The 17,560-nt window shown below is 36.4% G+C and overlaps 1 protein-coding gene across 1 annotated transcript in view; it reads right to left on the bottom strand.

The window, feature by feature from the left end:
• Nucleotides 1-594: 594 nt before the first annotated feature.
• HSF5 (heat shock transcription factor 5) overlaps nt 595-17,560 on the bottom strand; it is a 52,531-nt gene continuing 35,565 nt past the window's right edge. Inside the window, exon 6 of the mRNA XM_039247353.1 lies at nt 595-1,409. Within this exon, the coding sequence (XP_039103284.1) occupies nt 1,339-1,409 (71 nt within the window). The 3' untranslated portion in view covers nt 595-1,338. The remainder of the gene's footprint in view (nt 1,410-17,560) is intronic.

Raw genomic sequence — 17,560 nt, 5'->3', positions numbered from 1 at the left:
CTTTCCTTTTGTTTCTGCAGTTCTTATTAGGACAACCAAAGCAAAATCCAATAAGAAAGTTCCAGTCAGTTTAAAAGACTTTAAAATCAGAAAGTTTCTTGCTATCACTAGATGAGCTAGTAAGGGATCAACCACAGCAAGTGGACACCCAAGACACCTCTCCTAAAAACCTGTCCCACAATCCTACTACTTGAATTTAGAATCCTACAGAGGGGATAAAATTAAAATGTTATGATATATCCCACTATCCAAAATTTTCTCAGAAGCTTAAACCAGACATAAACTATTAAAAATGTCAGAGGTATAGTTTCTGTTAAATGACAGATTTCCCTCAAAATTTGCACACAATATATATAGATGAGAATTTACATGTACTGAATGTAAAAATCTAAAGTAAGAAAACAGTGTTAAATCTCTTAATGTTTTGCTCACACATTTCCCCTTCAAAATAAATATCTTACACATGCATCCTTTATCCTTCTATTGTGCAATCTTAATAAAAATACAAAGCTTTAAAACTTTTAAATCTACCAGCATTTATAAATCTATTAAACAAATTAAATACTTTCTTAGAAGACATTTAAGTAAGTGATATATAACAAAACCTTCTTACCATTTATGATAATGTATCATTAAAATTAAAGAAAGATATGAAAATAGAAGAAAGCTCCCATTAATATAAAAGAATCAGGAGCTGTTAAGTGTGATGGATGGTCCAAGTCTGGGTGCCTTGCTTTTGAAATACAATGCTGGGTTAGGAAGTAAGAGCATTTCTTGGTTAATCACTTAGAAAATTAGCTCTTTCTCAGAGTTTCTTCCCTTGAATTCCTGACCCAATTAGACCTGTGATCTTGGTGACCTCACATGCCTTTGTTTCTCACACAGTCTTCTCTAGAAGGGTCACACTGTGACTTGAAACAGATAGACTGAACTCCCCCTCTGGAATTGTGCTGACTAAAGTTTGAGAGTGCCAAGACGGCAAATCAGCACATATATACACAGATTATTCTCCAGTACCATAGATGCAGCAGTTTTTAGGTGCTTCTTGACCATAACAGAAGGCCAGGACTTTTCATTTGAAAGGGATCTGGGCAGAAGAAAAAAAAAAAAAAAAGGCTGCTAGATGTTTAGTAGTTTGTCAAGGTAAATAATCTGAACTGAATAGCTGTAGTAAATACCAAAGTCCCAATTCTCAATTAACAAAATTCTCAATTAACAAAACAAAAATACTTTTTTTTTCCTTAACAGAACTGAAAAACTCCCAACAGCGTGTCATGTGCCAGGCTAGTGTGCCCCCAGCTACAGCTAGTGCACAATGTCACGTATGTCCTCAATTCCTCACTCTTTTAATTCTTCCTCCTTTGGAAAGTGCTCCTGCTTGCAGGCCACGTCCACCAGCAGATGAAGATCTAGAAAGAAAAAAGGTTTGTTTACTCACTCTTGGCCTCTCAGATTGGAGAGTGTGATAGACCAGTCTTCAGACAAGAACAAGTTGCTCATGGTTGAGTGTAGAATTGGTTCTAAAATTCTATGATCTCAGGTTTAGGACATTCCTGTACCTCTAAAGCACACAGATGCAGCCCAGTTGTTAACCCAGTGAGACCAAAAAGTGTATGGTTATTATCTTATCAATAATGTGGCTAAGCCTCTTTTCATTGCAACTGCCTTTTATTGTAAGTGAAAAATTAAGGAAAAGTGTCAAAGGGATCGAAGTGAAATATGCACACACAAACAAAATTTATTTCTTTGATCCTATAAGGATGAGTAGGTGGGTGGGTTGTAGGAATATGAAAAAATAATGCCTTCAGAAATACAGAAAAGTCACTACTTTTCCAAAGTTGATTGACTCCATAAAATCTCCACTTACTGACAACACAGCTGATCTCTTGTAGAAACACCTACCTGAACTGTGTTAAAAGAAAGCATACCCTTCATGGAGGTCAAAAGACAAACAGGGTTCAGGGCGCCTGGGTAGTTCAGTCGGTTAAGCATCCAACTTCGGCTCAGGACATGATCTCACAGTTTGTGAGTTCAAGCCCCACAATGGGCTCTGTGCTGAGAACTCTGAGCCTACAGCTTGCTTCAGATTCTGTGTCTCCCTCTCTCTGCCCTTCCCCTGCTCATGCTCTGTCTCTCTCTGTCTCTCAAAAATAAATACATGTTCTTAAAAAATAACTAACTAACTAAATAGACAAACAGGGTTTACTAAGAATGGCAAGAACTAATAAACTGAACTCTCACCTCAAGTACTAGGTTTTGTAACATAAAGAGCCAAGATCATGTATGGAAGTAGAGCTAAATGGCCTGAGTAACACAGGCACAAGTCAGAGGATCTTAATGTGGCTTCTAGACTCAAGCTAATTAGTTTACAACTTCAGAGCTACAGACTTCTAGTTTATAATTTCTAGACAAAGGGGAACCATTCTAGGTTTGTTTTGGAGCTTACAATTTTGCCATAGTAGAATTTGGGAATTAAATTAAACTAAAAGATACAGCATAGGTCCTTTACTTCATTCTAGACACAGACTTTCGTCACTGTATTTCTAGAACATGGCCTCTGTGACACTGATCCACAGAGTGGGCAAGAGAGCTGATTCAACAAGATAATTCTGTCAACATATTTGAGAAAATCCAGAAAGCATATGGAACAATAGGTAATTTTTGCCATATTTTGTAAAAGGCAGACCAGTTACTAGGGGCAGGGGACCTCATCTGGTGAACTACACTACAACCTATCCATAAAGAACAAGCAATTTATCCAGATGAGCATCGTATAATGGGAGAAAGGCCATCATTTTATCACTTAAAACTGTCTTCTTGTATATCCATGATCACAGCAGCTTTATTCACGATAGGCAAAAGGCAGAAGCAATCCAAGTGTCCAAGGACAGGTGAATGGATACATAAAATGTGGTACAGACATACATTGAAATATTATTTAGCGTTAAAAAATTAGGAAATTCTGATACATGCTACAACGTGGACAAGCCTTGAAAATACACTAACTTAAATCAGTCAGTCACAAAAGGACAAATACTGCATAATTCCACTTACATGAGGTACCTAGAGCAGTCACATTTATAGAGACAGAAAGTGGCATGGTGGTTGCCAGGGGCTGTAGGCTATTATGGGAGTTACTGTGTAAAGGACACAGTTTCAGTTTGGGTAGATGAAGAAGTTCTGGAGGTGGATGGTGGTGATGGTTGCACAACAATGTGAATGGACTTAGTACCATTGAACTGTACACTTAAAAATGGATGGACCTTGAGGGTGTTATGCTGAGCAAAATAAGTCAGGCAGAGAAGGACAAATATCATATGTTTGCATGTATAGGAGGATTAGGAGGAACTTTATGGAGGATCAAGGGGGAGAAGAAGGGTGGAAATGGTGGGGGAAATGGAGAGAGGCAAACCATGAGAGACTCTTGAATGCTGACAAAAACTGAGGACTGATGGATGTGGGTGGGTGGGGGGATGGGCATGGAGGAGGGCACTTGTGGGAATGAGCACTGAGTGTTATGTGGAAACTAATTTGACAATAAACTATTTGTAAAAAAAAAAAAGGCTAATTTTATGATATGTATATTTTACCACAAAAAAAGTGTTTCTTTGCAGTCTATATATAACAAAACAGTGATATGTTATATTTATATAACATCTTTTTTCCAAGTAGTTAAAGTGCATTATTTTAAGGTCATCTAATTAATTGTGAGAGGTAAATTGATACCAGGAGCAAGAAGGTTTACTCAAAGGCTACATGGTTATTAAGTAAAGATCGTGGTTTCTAAACCTTGTTGCACATTGGAATCACCTGGGGAATCTTTTAAAAATTACTGATGCAGAGGCGCCTCGGTGGCTCAGTTGGCTAAGCATCTGATTTCAGTTCAGGTTATGATCTCACCGCTTGTGAGTTCAAGCCCCACGTCAGGCTCTGTACTGACAGCTCAGAGCCTGGCGCCTGCTTCAGATTCTGTGTCTCCCTCTTTCTCTGCCCCTCCCCTGCTCACTCTCTGTCTCTCTCCTCTTTCTCAAAATCAATGAACATGAAAAATTAAAATTAAATACTGATGCATTGGGCTCCTACCCCAATACATTCTGATTTAATTGGTGTGGAGTGCTACCTAGGCATCAGGATCTCGTTGACCAGAAGATGTAGGAGTAACACCCAATTATGATTATTCTCTTAACATCTCAGCTCCATATCAGAAGGAAAAAAAAAAAAAAAAAGCAGAACAGGCCATATGGTAATAGAACCTACTGAAATAAGACTTGGGAATATGAATAGACCCAGTTGTAACCTTGCTTTGAAAGCAGAGTAGGAATTCTTGATAATGACAAAGGTAAAGGCTATTAAAGCAACTACAGATTTCACATCGGAAAGTAGAATGAAGAACTGAAGAAATTTATTTATTTTGATAAAGAGAGAGCACAAGGGAGGGGCAGAGAGAGGGAATCCCAAGCAGGTTCTGCACTGTCAGCGTAGAGCCCAACATGAGGCTCCATCTCACAATCTGTGAGATCATAACCTGAGCCAAAACCAAGAGTTAGAGGCTTAACCAATGAAGCCAAACGGGCCCCTCGAACCCTCTTTTTTTTTTAAATCAGTGAACAAATGTCATCCATTTCATTGCTTATTAATCCTACTGTTTATTTAATCATATTGCTTAGTTATCATATTGATAGGTTCAATTAATGAACAAGAACACATTATAGATAGGCATGTTCAAAATAGAAATAGCCTGTATGGCTCTTTAACAGCCTCAGAATGAGTTATGTAAAGTAGTGTGAGCAACAAACCCTGTTAACCTTAATGATTGGGTTTTAAAATAGTATTTGGCACACAGCTTCTAATAATGAGCATCTAAACATAGTAATTTTATTAAGTGAGCTTCCTTCATTAACAAAGCTGCCAGTCGAGGAGTTAAAAGAGTACAGATACCAAAAAAAAAACCAACAAAAAAAACAGACAAACAAACAAAAAAAGACATAGACTAGCCTGGTGCTACTAGAGGTTTATACGACTTCATTTAGAAGAGAAGCTTGCATACTCACCAGAGAAGGTACGTGTTTGGGGATCACAGTAGCTCAGTTGGTTTGAGAGCTAAAAGGCTTGAGGGAGAAGAGCATTGCAATCTACTTGTTTGGGAATGCTAATTCCTTCCAAGAGCACCCTCTAGGATTTGGGGGTTATTATTCAAATGAAATCTCATCCATAATCCAATAGCTACAAAATGAGAAATCCTTTCTTTAGGAATGAATAGAACTTTGCTTGTAAACCTTCAGTTTCCCTTAACCAGAAAGTTAATATCCCATCAGAACATGAATGAGTATAGTTTCTACCATAAATTTAATATGTAGGTATATTCAGTTTAGAGTGATATCATTAAAGAAATTGGAGGTGCATGACTGAATCTAATTTCCTTTACTTCTAGGTATTTCTGATCCAAAATGTATTTCCTTAAGTTTACTTGTGCTCAAAAAGCCTATGCACAGGATGGCAAAGACTGTGATTGACAATCTCCTTCCTACAAAACACACATCTACTGCAATCAATACAATCTGGATATATAATCAACTTGTAGTCTCTTATTTGAAAAAAAACCTCAAAGCTTGAAGTGTGAGATGTTTCTGCTGAAATACGGCAGACACATCTTCAAAAAATAATTCAGTTACAGAAGGGCACTGATAAGTTCTGGAATATAGGATGCTCCTATTCAATGAGATATCAAGCAACATAATGACATCCAACAGTTAATGTTAGAATCACAGTATTTCATAATTTGGAAGCAAAGGAGTCTTTAGAGATGATTTTATGAAATTTCCTTATTTTTATCATAAATAATTAATGTATTGTTAGAGTCAAAACCATACTGAGGGGAGATTCTCCTAATGACAGTGACAGTTCAAATTTGAGTGAAACTTTAGGAATTTTACATTTGGTTTCTATCATTACTTCTTTAACCTTTTAGTATCAAAATAAAAAACATTTGGTCATCTATGAGAACTAAACTGAATACTAGTCAATTTTGAGCCCTTCTCACAAGTGCCTCCTTACTCTCTTAAGGGCTTCCCTGGTCATCAAGGATCAGGGCTGTGAGAAGATCAGAAGCTAAGAACAAGAACTTACTAATACAGGGTGCAACAGACTAAATGTTTAACTCCCTGAAATTCATATGTTGAAACCTAACCCCACTGTGACAGGTGTTAAAAGATGGGACCTCTGGGAGGTGATTAGGTCATGACAGTGGTGCTTTATGAATGATATTAGTGGCCTTATAAAAGAGATCCCAGAGAGCTCCCTCATCCCTCCTTGCCATGTGAGGAGACAGCAAGAAGATGGCTGTCTATGAAACAGAAAGTAGGCTCTCACCAGACACTGAATCTACTGGTGGCTTGATCTTGGGCTTCCCAGCCATCAGAACTTTGAGAAATAAATTTCTGTTGTTTATAAGCTAAAAGTATTTCTGTTATAGTGACCTAAACACAATAAGCCACAGAGTAGACTTTTTCTGTAAAGAGCCAGATAGTAAATATCTGAGGCTTTGTGGGCCATATGGCCTCAATTACAACTGCTCAGCTCTGCTGTTGTAGTGTAAATGCACTCACAGACAATAAGTAAATGGCTGTAGCTGTGCATTCCAACTAAACTTTATTATAGACACTGAAATTTGAATTTCATATCATTTTATGTGACATAAAATATTCTTCTTTTGATTTTCCCCCAGCCATTTAAAATATGAAAACTATGGGGCACCTGGGTGGCTCAGTCAGTTAAGTATCTGACTTCAGCTCAGGTCATGATCTCACAGTTTGTGGGCTCAAGCCCTACGTCAGGCTCTGTGCTGACAGCTCAGAGCCTGGAGCCTGCTTTGGATTCTGTGTCTCCCTTTCTCTCTGCCCCTCCCCTGCTCACGCACTGTCTCTCTCTCTCTCTCTCTCTAAAAAAAAACAAATAAATAAACACTAAAAAAATTTTAATATGAAAACCATATAAAAATAGGCAGTGTATTAGATTTGGTTCACAGGCCTTAGTTTACTAACTTGTAGCATTCATTAGGGCTATAATCAAGAGATTTTTAACCAAAACAGAAGATTTCATCAAACAGAATACTGTTATAATAGTTGTAAAAAAAATTACCTTTTCTCCAAAGAAGATATACAGATGGCCAACAAGCATATAAAAAGATGCTCAACATCACTAATCATTAGGGAAATGGGATCAAAACCACAATGAGATAACATTTTACACCTACAAGGATGGCCATAACAATAATAAAAAGGGGAAAGAACAAATGCTAGAGAAGATATGGAAAAAAATGGGAACCCTTCTACACTGCTGTAGAAGATGTAAAATGCTACAGCTTTTATGGAAAATAGTTTGGCCAAGAGTTAAACACAGAATTACCATATGACCCAGTATTCCACTCCTAGGTATATACCCAAAAGACCTGTAAACAGACACTCTACTACATGCACATTTATGTTCACAGTGTTACTATTCACAATAATCAAAAGGTAAGAACAGCCAAAATGTCCATCAGCAGATGAATGGATAAATGAATTGCAGTATATACATACAATGTAATATTCTTTTGCCATAAAAAGAAAGTCCTGATACAAATGCTATAATGCAGATGAGCCTTGAAAATATTATGCTAAGTGAAATAAGTCAGACACAAAAGGACACATACATGATTTCAATTATATGAAATACCCAGAGGAGGTAAATCTAGAGAGACAGAACACAGATTGGAGGCTGCCAAGAGCTTGGGGGAGGAGGAATTGGGAGTAACTGCTTAATGAATACGGGGTTTTCTTTAGGAAGTGATGAAAATGTTTTGGAACTAGATAGAGGTAGAGGTTGCACAACATTGTGAATGTACTAAATGCCACTGAACTTTGCATTTTCAAATGGTTAATTTTATGGTTTGTGAATTGTATCTAAAAATGTATATTTTCCTATTAATTTAAAATGACCGGACAAAAAGAAGGGGAAAGCAGAAAATAAATGGCTACAAAAAGTAAAATTCATAACCAAACATATCTCAGTTTTAAATGTCAGAGCATAGGGGTGCCTGGTTGAGCGTCCGACTTCAGCTCAGGTCATGATCTCACGGTTTCTGAGTTTGAGCCCCACATTGTCGGGCTCTGTGCTGACAGATCAGAGCCTGGAGCCTGCTTTCAGATTCTGTGTTTCCCTCTCCCTATCTGCCCCTCTCCCTCTTGTGCTCTGTCTCCTCTCTTAAAAATGAGTAAACATTAAAAAAATAAAAAATAAATAAATGTCAGAGCATAATAATGAGCTATTGAATAACATCTTAGTAAGACATCCACAATTCTTGGTTCCAGAAGAATAGAACTGTAGAGGACATGACTTATGCCTATTGTACCTAGTATGGTACCAAGCCCAAAGCAGTTGTTCAATAAGTACTTGTTAAAAGAATCCTGAGGAATGTTTTGACTCCTCATATGTTCAAAACTTATCTTTTGGTGGCTAACTAAAAGATTGCTCAGACAGAAGGTTTCCAGTGGCTTGGGGGTGAGGAAGAATAGGGAGTTATTATTTAATGAGTTCAGAGTTTCATTTTGCAAAATGAAAAGAGTTCTGGAGATGGACAGTGGTGATAGGAGCAAAACAATGTGAATGTACTTGATGCCACTGAGCTATACACTTAAAAATTGCAAAGATGGTAAACTGTATGGTATACATATTTTTTACCACAATTTAAAAAAATTTTTGTAATGTTTTATTTATTTCTGAGAGAGAGAGAGACAGCGTGAGCAGGGGAGGGTCAGAGAGAGAGGGAGATACAGAATCAGAAAGAGCCTCCAGGCTCTGAGCTAGCTGTCAGCACAGAGCCTGACGCGGGGCTCGAACCCACGAACCGTGAGATCATGACCTGAGCTGAAGTCGGACACTTAACCGACTGAGCCACGCAGGCGCCACCACAATTCTTCTAAAAGACTGCTTTTTTCCCAAGGATTTTTTTAAAGTACATCAGTAAGATAAAAGTGGGGAAAAAAGCAATTCATTCATTCAACAAACCGAGTGCATAGCTAATGCCAACACTCTAGGTGCTCAGGACACATCATTGAACAAAGAAAGGCCTTTCCCTCATGGAACTAACCATCAAGAGGGGAGAAAAATAATAAATAGAAGGTTTTTCTAATACCAAAAGCCTTATTTGTATCAACTATGCCATACTGTTTCCAATAGATAGTATGTAAATCTTAAACTGACTTTGGTTAAGGTCTTTAATCCCATAGGACCTTATATCTAGCCATGTTTTCATAAGCCAACTATTAGGTTAAGTTCTATCAAGGTAGAATAATTTTGTACTTCATGAATTGTATTTTTGCTTACACTCTGATTTTAAAAGCTAACTTTCTAGCAAAGAGGTTCTAGCTTAAGTCATTTGCTCCTTGCCTCTAATAAAATGGAAATGTGATTAGTTGTCATAATAATGCTAATATGTCACAACTCCTATTTCACAGCAGGAATTCAAAGTCAATTAAGACTCAGCTATCAAAACTACTGACCAAAGGATAAGTCTTTAGTTAGGGAAGAAAAAAAAACATGAAGAGATAATAAAGATAACTAATGTCCTAATTATTTTATCAGTTACACTTATAACCATAATAGTGAAAGGGATGAAGTGATTACTTTAACAGCAGGCACCAGAGTTCCTCTTGGGCACGTAACTATCTTTGCAGAGAATATATCTTGACAAGTTGTTTTGGTTGGAGAAGGTAAGGCCTCAAAGACATTAGGAAATAGAAGAAATATCTAACCTCTCTCCCTAAGGCAAAGAAAAAAAACACCAGAAATGAGAAGGTATAGTGCTGGTACAAGGAAAGATGACAACATGGCAGAGACCATAGTGATTAGTGACAAGGAAAAGTGAGAAAATGCCAAAATGGCTGACAGCCTTTTAAAAAGAAAGGTGGATAACATTCCATCTAAAATTATATGCAGTATTTTGAAAGCAAACTCTTTTTATGTCCCCCAAACTTCAGAAAAGTGTTGAACACATACAAATGCTTAATGTAAATGAATAGGGGAGGGTTGAAATCAAAGGAAGAGGACTAAGTTCTACATCTGGAACAGCATGGAGCAGACAGGAGAGAAGAGCTGTAGGAGATAAAAATGGATGAATTTGGAATTAAACAGAAATAGGAAATCTAAAACTAAAAGCCACTGTAAATCCTAGAAATTCTAAAAATCTTGGAAAAGCATTTTAGGTGTGGGATAAGGTTAGGTTGAGTCAATCATATCTAAACCCCAAAAGTCAGGTTAATAGCTGGGATATAAATATTTTTTCAAAATATTTTTTAATTTCCCATTCCTATTATTTTGATGTTTTTATATTTACACTATAAGAATACTTTAAAATACTTAAACAATTTTTAGTATTTTTAATTTTTTTCCAATTTAAAAACTCTAGAAAAACACAAAAAGGGAATAAAAATTTCCTATAATCCTACCATTGTGTATAGTCATACACAAATTGAAAAATAAAAACGTACCTCTCTATCTACATCTCTAATCTGCTTTCCCAGAGGCATCCACTGTTACATGAATCTGTTTAATCATATACTGCTATATTGTTTTCTATAATTATATGGTATATACTTCTTTTTTTTTCATTCTAGAAAGGAGTCTGTCCTAGACACATTGTGCTGCAACTTGCCTCATTTACTTAACACATACTATAAACACTTACTACCTTTCCAGGTAATAACACAGCAAGCTAATTTTCTTAAATGGTTGCATAGTATTTCATTACATTAGTTTTTTATAATTTAATCTAGGTCCCTATTGGGCAATTATGGTTTTTCCAAATTTGTGCTGTCATAAATGACACAATAGTGAACTCTGTTAGGACTGGAATTCCTGAGTTAAAGCACAGGAGCATTTTAGTTATTTACAAATAATGCCTAATTGCCCTCCAAAAGGCAAACTTACATTCCAGTCACAGTATATATTAAGAGGTTCCTTTTTTCCTAAACTTTTGTCAAACCTGGATACTATCAACAGCTTAAGTTTTGCCAATCAAACTGGCAAAAAAAAAAAAATCTTTTGGGTTGATTTAATTTGCATTTCTCTACTTGATTTTTCTGAGAGATTCAACATCATTCTATATGCATGTTGGTCACTTTATTTCTTCTGACCTGCACGTTAGTATCATTTTCTTTACTTTTATTGAGTTGCCTTTTTCTTATTGATTTGTAGGAACTTTTGTGTATTATGAATACAATACTTTGTATTTTGTTGTAAATATTTTCTCTTAGTCCATTTAACAGAGACTTCTAGTTGTCTCCTAATATTTATTCTTCCTTTAAATCATGGTGTCGGGCGCCTGGGTGGCTCAGTCAGTTAAGCGTCCGACTTCGGCTCAGGTCATGATCTCACGGTTTGTGGGTTCAAGCCCCGCATCGGGCTCTGTGCTGACAGCTAGCTCAGAGCCTGGAGGCTCTTTCAGATTCTGTATCTCCCTCTATCTCTGACCCTCCCCTGCTCATGCTGTCTCTCTCTCTCTCTTCTCAGAAATAAATAAAACATTAAAAAAATTTTTTTAAAAATCATGGTATTATTTAACTAGGCAAATGGTCCCCAGGAAAAGACTACATTTCCAAGCTCCCCTGCAGCTGGTTTGACCGTATGACCAAGTTCTAGTCAAACTGATGAGAGCATAAGCAATGATCATGCTCATAAAAGGAAAGGATATGGCTAGCAGCCTGCTGGTTTGACATACTGATATAGTGGTGAGCTGTTTTTAACCATGCAACACCTGAAGGCTCGGCTGCCACATCAGGTCTAGACAGCTTATCTTCAGACTATACCATGAGTGAAGAATAAGCTTCTTTTATTTACTTATTTTTTAATGTTTTATTTGTTTTTGAGAGAGAGAGAGAGGGAGAGACAGCGTGAGCAGGGGAGGGTCAGAGAGAGAGGGAGACACAGAATCTGAAGAAGGCTCCATCCAGGCTCTGAGCTAGCTGTCAGCACAGAGCCTGATGTGGGGCTTGAACCCAGGAACCAAGAGATCATGACCTGAGCCAAAGTCAGACGCCCAACTAACTGAGACACTCAGGCGCCCCAAGGAAGAACAAGCTTCTAAACTGTTTAAGCTACTGGTTGTTTTGCTTATTAAAGTAGCCTAACTTATATGTAGACTAATAGGGAATTTGGAATCAAGAAGTGAGGTACTGCTATTATTCAAATTAAAATACACGTTATCAGCTTAGTAATTAGACAGCAGGTAATTATGACACTAGACACTAGCTAGAACACTGGTGATCTTTGTAATCCATGTCAAAACATTTGGTAAAATTGTTGCTGTGATACCCTGGAAGATGGACCACATGTCAAGTAAGCAAGTAACCATAGAGGAAAAGGCTGACAAAATTCACAGTGTTAGTTGTTTCTTGACACATTCAGCAAAGCCCTAAAATAAGAGATGAACTCAGGCTAGAGATAGCCAGAATATAAGCAAAAATGGAAGAGAACAGGGGCGCCTGGGTGGCTTAGTCAGTTAAGCGTCCAACTTTCATTTAGGTCATGATCTCGCGGTTCGTGGGTTCAAGCCCCGCGTCGGGCTCTGTGCTGACTGCCAGCTCAGAGCTTGGAGCCTATTTCGGAGTCTGTGTCTCCCTCTCTCTCTGACCCTCCCCTGCTCACGCTGTCTCTCTCTCTCTCTCCTAGAAATAAATAAAAATATTTTTTAAAAAATGGAAGAGAATATTTCTTCTCTTCAACTCTGCCTGTAGTTGAAAACCTATGGTCTAGAGCTCTAGTAATTTGGATTGTGCACCCAATCACTTCATTATCCCAACTTGAAATAACAGTAACAGTGCCTGAAGCTTTTCTCAAGTACATCTGATAGACAATGGGAGAGAGCTCTGTGGCAAAGATCAGATTAAGGATGTTATCTTTCCAATAAAACCCATTCTTCTGGATGATCTCAATATAGGTTCCATTAGGCTGAATGAAAGCGATGGGCAAAGTACAGACAGTAAATCAAATACCAGACTTTTCAGGCTTAAAAACTACCTAAATAAGATCTCTGCTATAACTCACATTTGGAATGACCAAAGGCAAACAGATCAGTAGTCTACCAATTTTTTTTTTAAGAATTGAAATGTCAGAGAAATAACAAGCCTGCCCTGCTAAGATGTAGGACTGTTCAGCTTCTTAAGGAATCTGCACACCCTTTACGTCTGCTCTAGCAAAATACAGGCAATGAAAACTGGATTGCTCCAAAGCAATGTATATTCCAGAGGTGGCTTCCTGGCTCAGTCCACAGAGCATGTGACTCTTGATCTCAGGATTGTGAGTTCAAGTCCCACACTGGGTGTAGAGATTACTTTAAAAAAATATTAAAAAAGAAAGAAAAGAAATGCATATTCCCCAAGGGCTACATCAATATAATGATTTGTATATATCCATAATGTGTTCCTTTTTATTGCTGAATATTATTCCATTGTTGTATGGATACACTGTAATTTATATGTAATTTGCAAGTTGTGATGAGTGTATGCTTAATTTAATTTGTAAGAAACTGCCAAAGGGTTTCCAAAAACGGTTACACTTTTATTCCCCACTAGCAGTGTATGAAGAGTTCTAGCTGCCTCATCAATGCTTGGTATAATCATGTTTTTTAATTTAAAAATTTTAGCCATTCTAATGGAAATGTGGTGACATCTCCCTATGACTCCCAGTGACTTCCCTGATTATTAAACATGTTAAACATTTCTTCATGTGTTTATTGACCACTTGTATATCTTTAGTGAAATGTCTGTGCACATATTCCCTCCATTTTTGAACTGCACTGTAAGAGTTCCTTTTACATTCTACATATGTCCTTTGTTTTGACATATGCATTGTCAATATTTTCTCCTAGACTTTGGCTTGCCTTTTAATTTTATGAATGGTGTCTTTCAAAGCATGAAAGTTTTAAATTTTGATGAAATCCAATTTACTGATTTTTTCTTTATTGATTATGCTTTTTGTGTTCTAAGACATCTTTGTCCACTCCAAAGTAGCAAAGCTTTTCTCTTTTTTTAAAAGAAGTGTTATATGTTTGGGTTTTATACTCAGATCTGTAATTCATTTTGAGTTAACTTTTAGTAATGATGTGAGGTATGGGTCAACGCTAATTTTTGTTGAAAAGACTTATTATCTTTCTCTACTGCGTTGCCCTGGCACCATTGTTGAAAATCAATTGACCACATATGTGTGGATCTATTTTGTACTATTTTGTTTCATTCACCCATATGTCTACTTTTTCACCAATATCAAACAATTTTAATTACTGTGCCTTTGTGGTAAGTCTTAAAATCAGATAAAATCTCCTCTAACCTTTTGTTTTTGAAAATTGCTGTTAACTCTATGACCTTTGTGTTTCCTTTTAAATCTCAGAACAAGATTATAATTTTTTTTAAAAAAAGTCTACTGGAATTTTGACTGGGATTGCACTGAATTTATAGGTCAATTTGGAGAGAACTGTCACTTTAACAATGTTGGATCTTCTTATCCATGAATATGGCATATTTTTCCATTTATTTATGTCTTCCTTAATTCCTTTCAGCAAAATTTATAGTTTTCAATGTAGAGGTCTTGGACATCTTTGGTTCAACTTATTCCTAGGTATCTTATGATTTTGGTCTTACTGTAAATGTTTGCTTTTTTAAATTTCATTTTCCAATTGTGTGCTGCTAGTTTATTAAAATACAATTGATTTTATATATCAATCTTCTGTCCTAAAACCTTGCTACATTTATTTATTTGTCCTAGCAGTTGTAGATTTCCTTGATTTTTTTACATAAGTAATCATATCACCTACAAATACTTTTACTTCTTTCTTTTCAATCTTTATGTCTTTTCTTTTTCTTGTCTATTGCAAAGGCAGGCCCACCAGGACAATACAAGTGGTAACTGTGGGCATCCTTGTGGCTTGTTCCCAATTTCTAAGTATATAGTTTATTTTTCACCACTAATTTATGATCTTTACCATACATATTTTATAGGTACTACTTATCAGTTTAGGAATTTTCTACTATTCCTACTTTGTTGAGAGTTTTTATTATGAATAAGTACCGACTTTTGTTAAATGCTTTCCTTGCATCTTTTAAAATCACCATAGTTTTTTTCCTTTATTCCATTAATATAGCAAATAACATTGTTTAACATTTAAAAATCAATCAAGCCTTGCATTCCTGAGATACACTCTATTTGGTTGTAGAGTATTATCCTTTTTAAATATTGTTGGAGTCAATTTACTAACATTTTATTAATGATTTTTGTATCTACATTCAAGAGGATTAATTGGTCTATAATTTTCTTTCTTATTTTGAAAAAAGTAATAACCAATTCAACTTCTTTAATAGAAGTGTATGAATTTTGGTAAGTTGTATTTTTCAAAAGATGTGATGTATCTATTCCATTTGTATTCATTGATGTGAGACTGTCCACAGTATTCTCTTATTCTTTTAATATCCATTAATTCTGAGGTGGTAATCTCTTTCTTTCTTTTTTGAGTTTTATTTATTTAAGTAGCCTCTACAACTCAACGTGGGACTTGAACTTATGACCCCAGGATCAAGAGTCACATGCTCCACCAACTGAGCCTACCAAGCATCTTTTTTTTTTTTTTTTAAATAATGTTTGCTTATTTTTGAGAGGGAGAGAAAGCATACACACGAGTAGACAAGAGGCAGAGACAGAGAGAGAGACACAGAATCCAGTGTTGGCTCCAGGCTCTCAGCTGTCAGTGCAGAGCCCAATGTGGGGCTCGATCTCACAAACTGTGAGCTCATGACCTGAGCTGATGTCAGAAGTTTAACCACTTGAGCCATCCAAGTGCCCCTCTTCTTCATTCTTGATAGTTATGATTTGGGTTCTCTTTTTTCTTGATCAGTCTAGCTAGAAGCTTGTCAATTTTGTTGAACTTTTTAAAGAGCCAGTTTTATATTTGTTAATTTTCTCACCTATTTTCTATCTCATTAATTTCTACTCTTATTTTATCATTCCCTTTCTCATGTTTACTTTAGGTTTACTTTCTTCTCTTTTTTTTTTTTTTTTCCTAGTTTCTTATATTGAAACTTCAGGTCACTGATTTTAGATTCTACTTCTTTTCTAATATTAGCACCTAAAGCTGCGCATTTCATGCTAACGTTTTTTTTTTAAGTATTTAAAAAAATGTTCATTTATTTATTTTGAGAGGGAGAGAGCGCAAGCAGGGAAGAGGCAGAGAGAGAATGAGAGAGAATCCCAAGCAGGCTCTCCACCATCAGCACAGAGCCCCATGTGGGGCTTGAACCCATGAACCACAAAATCATGACTTGAGCCAAAATCAGGAGTCAGATGCTCAATCAACTGAGACCCCCAGGCACCCTGCTAACATTGTTTTAGATGCATCTCACAAAGTGATGTATTTTCATTGTCATTCAGTTCCAAATATTTTCTAATTTTCTTGATATTTTGTTTTTGAGTTATGGTTTAGAAATATGTCACTGTATTTCCAGATACTGGAGGTTTTCCTGGTTATTTTATTGTCAATGATTTCTAATTTAATTCTGTTGTATTAAGAGAATACACTTTACATTATTTTTAACTCTTGTAAACTTACTGAGACTTGTTTTATGGCCCAGTATATGATGAATCTTGAATGTACTATATGCACTTGAAAATAATGCATATTCTGTAATTGTTGGATGCAGTGTTCTATAAATACCAATCAAATCAAGGTGGCTGATTGTGTTGTTCAGATTGTGTGTTAAAATATCCTACTATATTGAGGCATTGTCTGTTTCTTCCTTTGTCAATTTTTGCTTCATATATTTTGAAGCTCTATTACTACACAACAACACATTTATAATTGTGATGCTTCGGTGATTAACTGTCCACCAGTATAAAGCCGACTCTATAATACTCTGTCTTAAAATCTGTTTGATCTGATATGTTAAAAGTACCTCATACTTCCTGTTTGCACATGATATCTTTTACCATATACTTGTATCTCCTATAGCCAGTCTACTGCAGGAGTTTGCTTTTATCCACTTTAGCAATTTCTGCCTTTGAATTAAAATTTTTATGACCATTTATGCATAATCATTGTACTGGTTGAATGTGAGTCAACCATTTTATTATTTGTCTTCTCTTTGTCTTCTTTATTTTTCCTTCCTTCCCCATTTCCTGCCTTCTTTTGGATTATTTCTATTGTGTTGGTGATTACCCTAGAAACTATAGTACCTACTCTTGATTCATCAAAGCCCATATTAATCAATACCTTTACCACAGTTTCCTTCTGATTGAAGAATACCCTGCAGGGGCACCTGGGTAGCTCAGTCAGTTAAGTCAAACTCTTGGTTTCAACTCAGGTCATGATCTCACGGATTGTGGGTTTGATCCCCATTTTGATCCCCTCATCAGGCTCCAAACTGTCAGCGCAGATCCCATTTCAGATCCTCTCTCTCCCTCCCTCTGCCTCTCCCGATTGTGTGCTTGCTCTCCCTCTTTCTCTCAGAATAAATGAACTTAAAAAAAAACCCTGTAGAAT

Source organism: Hyaena hyaena, unplaced genomic scaffold, assembly GCF_003009895.1.
Source record: "Hyaena hyaena isolate Hyena2069 unplaced genomic scaffold, ASM300989v1 scaffold_298, whole genome shotgun sequence".
NCBI lineage: Eukaryota > Metazoa > Chordata > Mammalia > Carnivora > Hyaenidae > Hyaena > Hyaena hyaena.
The sequence above is the reverse complement of the archived record's forward strand: the minus strand, read 5'-3'. Positions and strand labels throughout refer to the sequence as shown.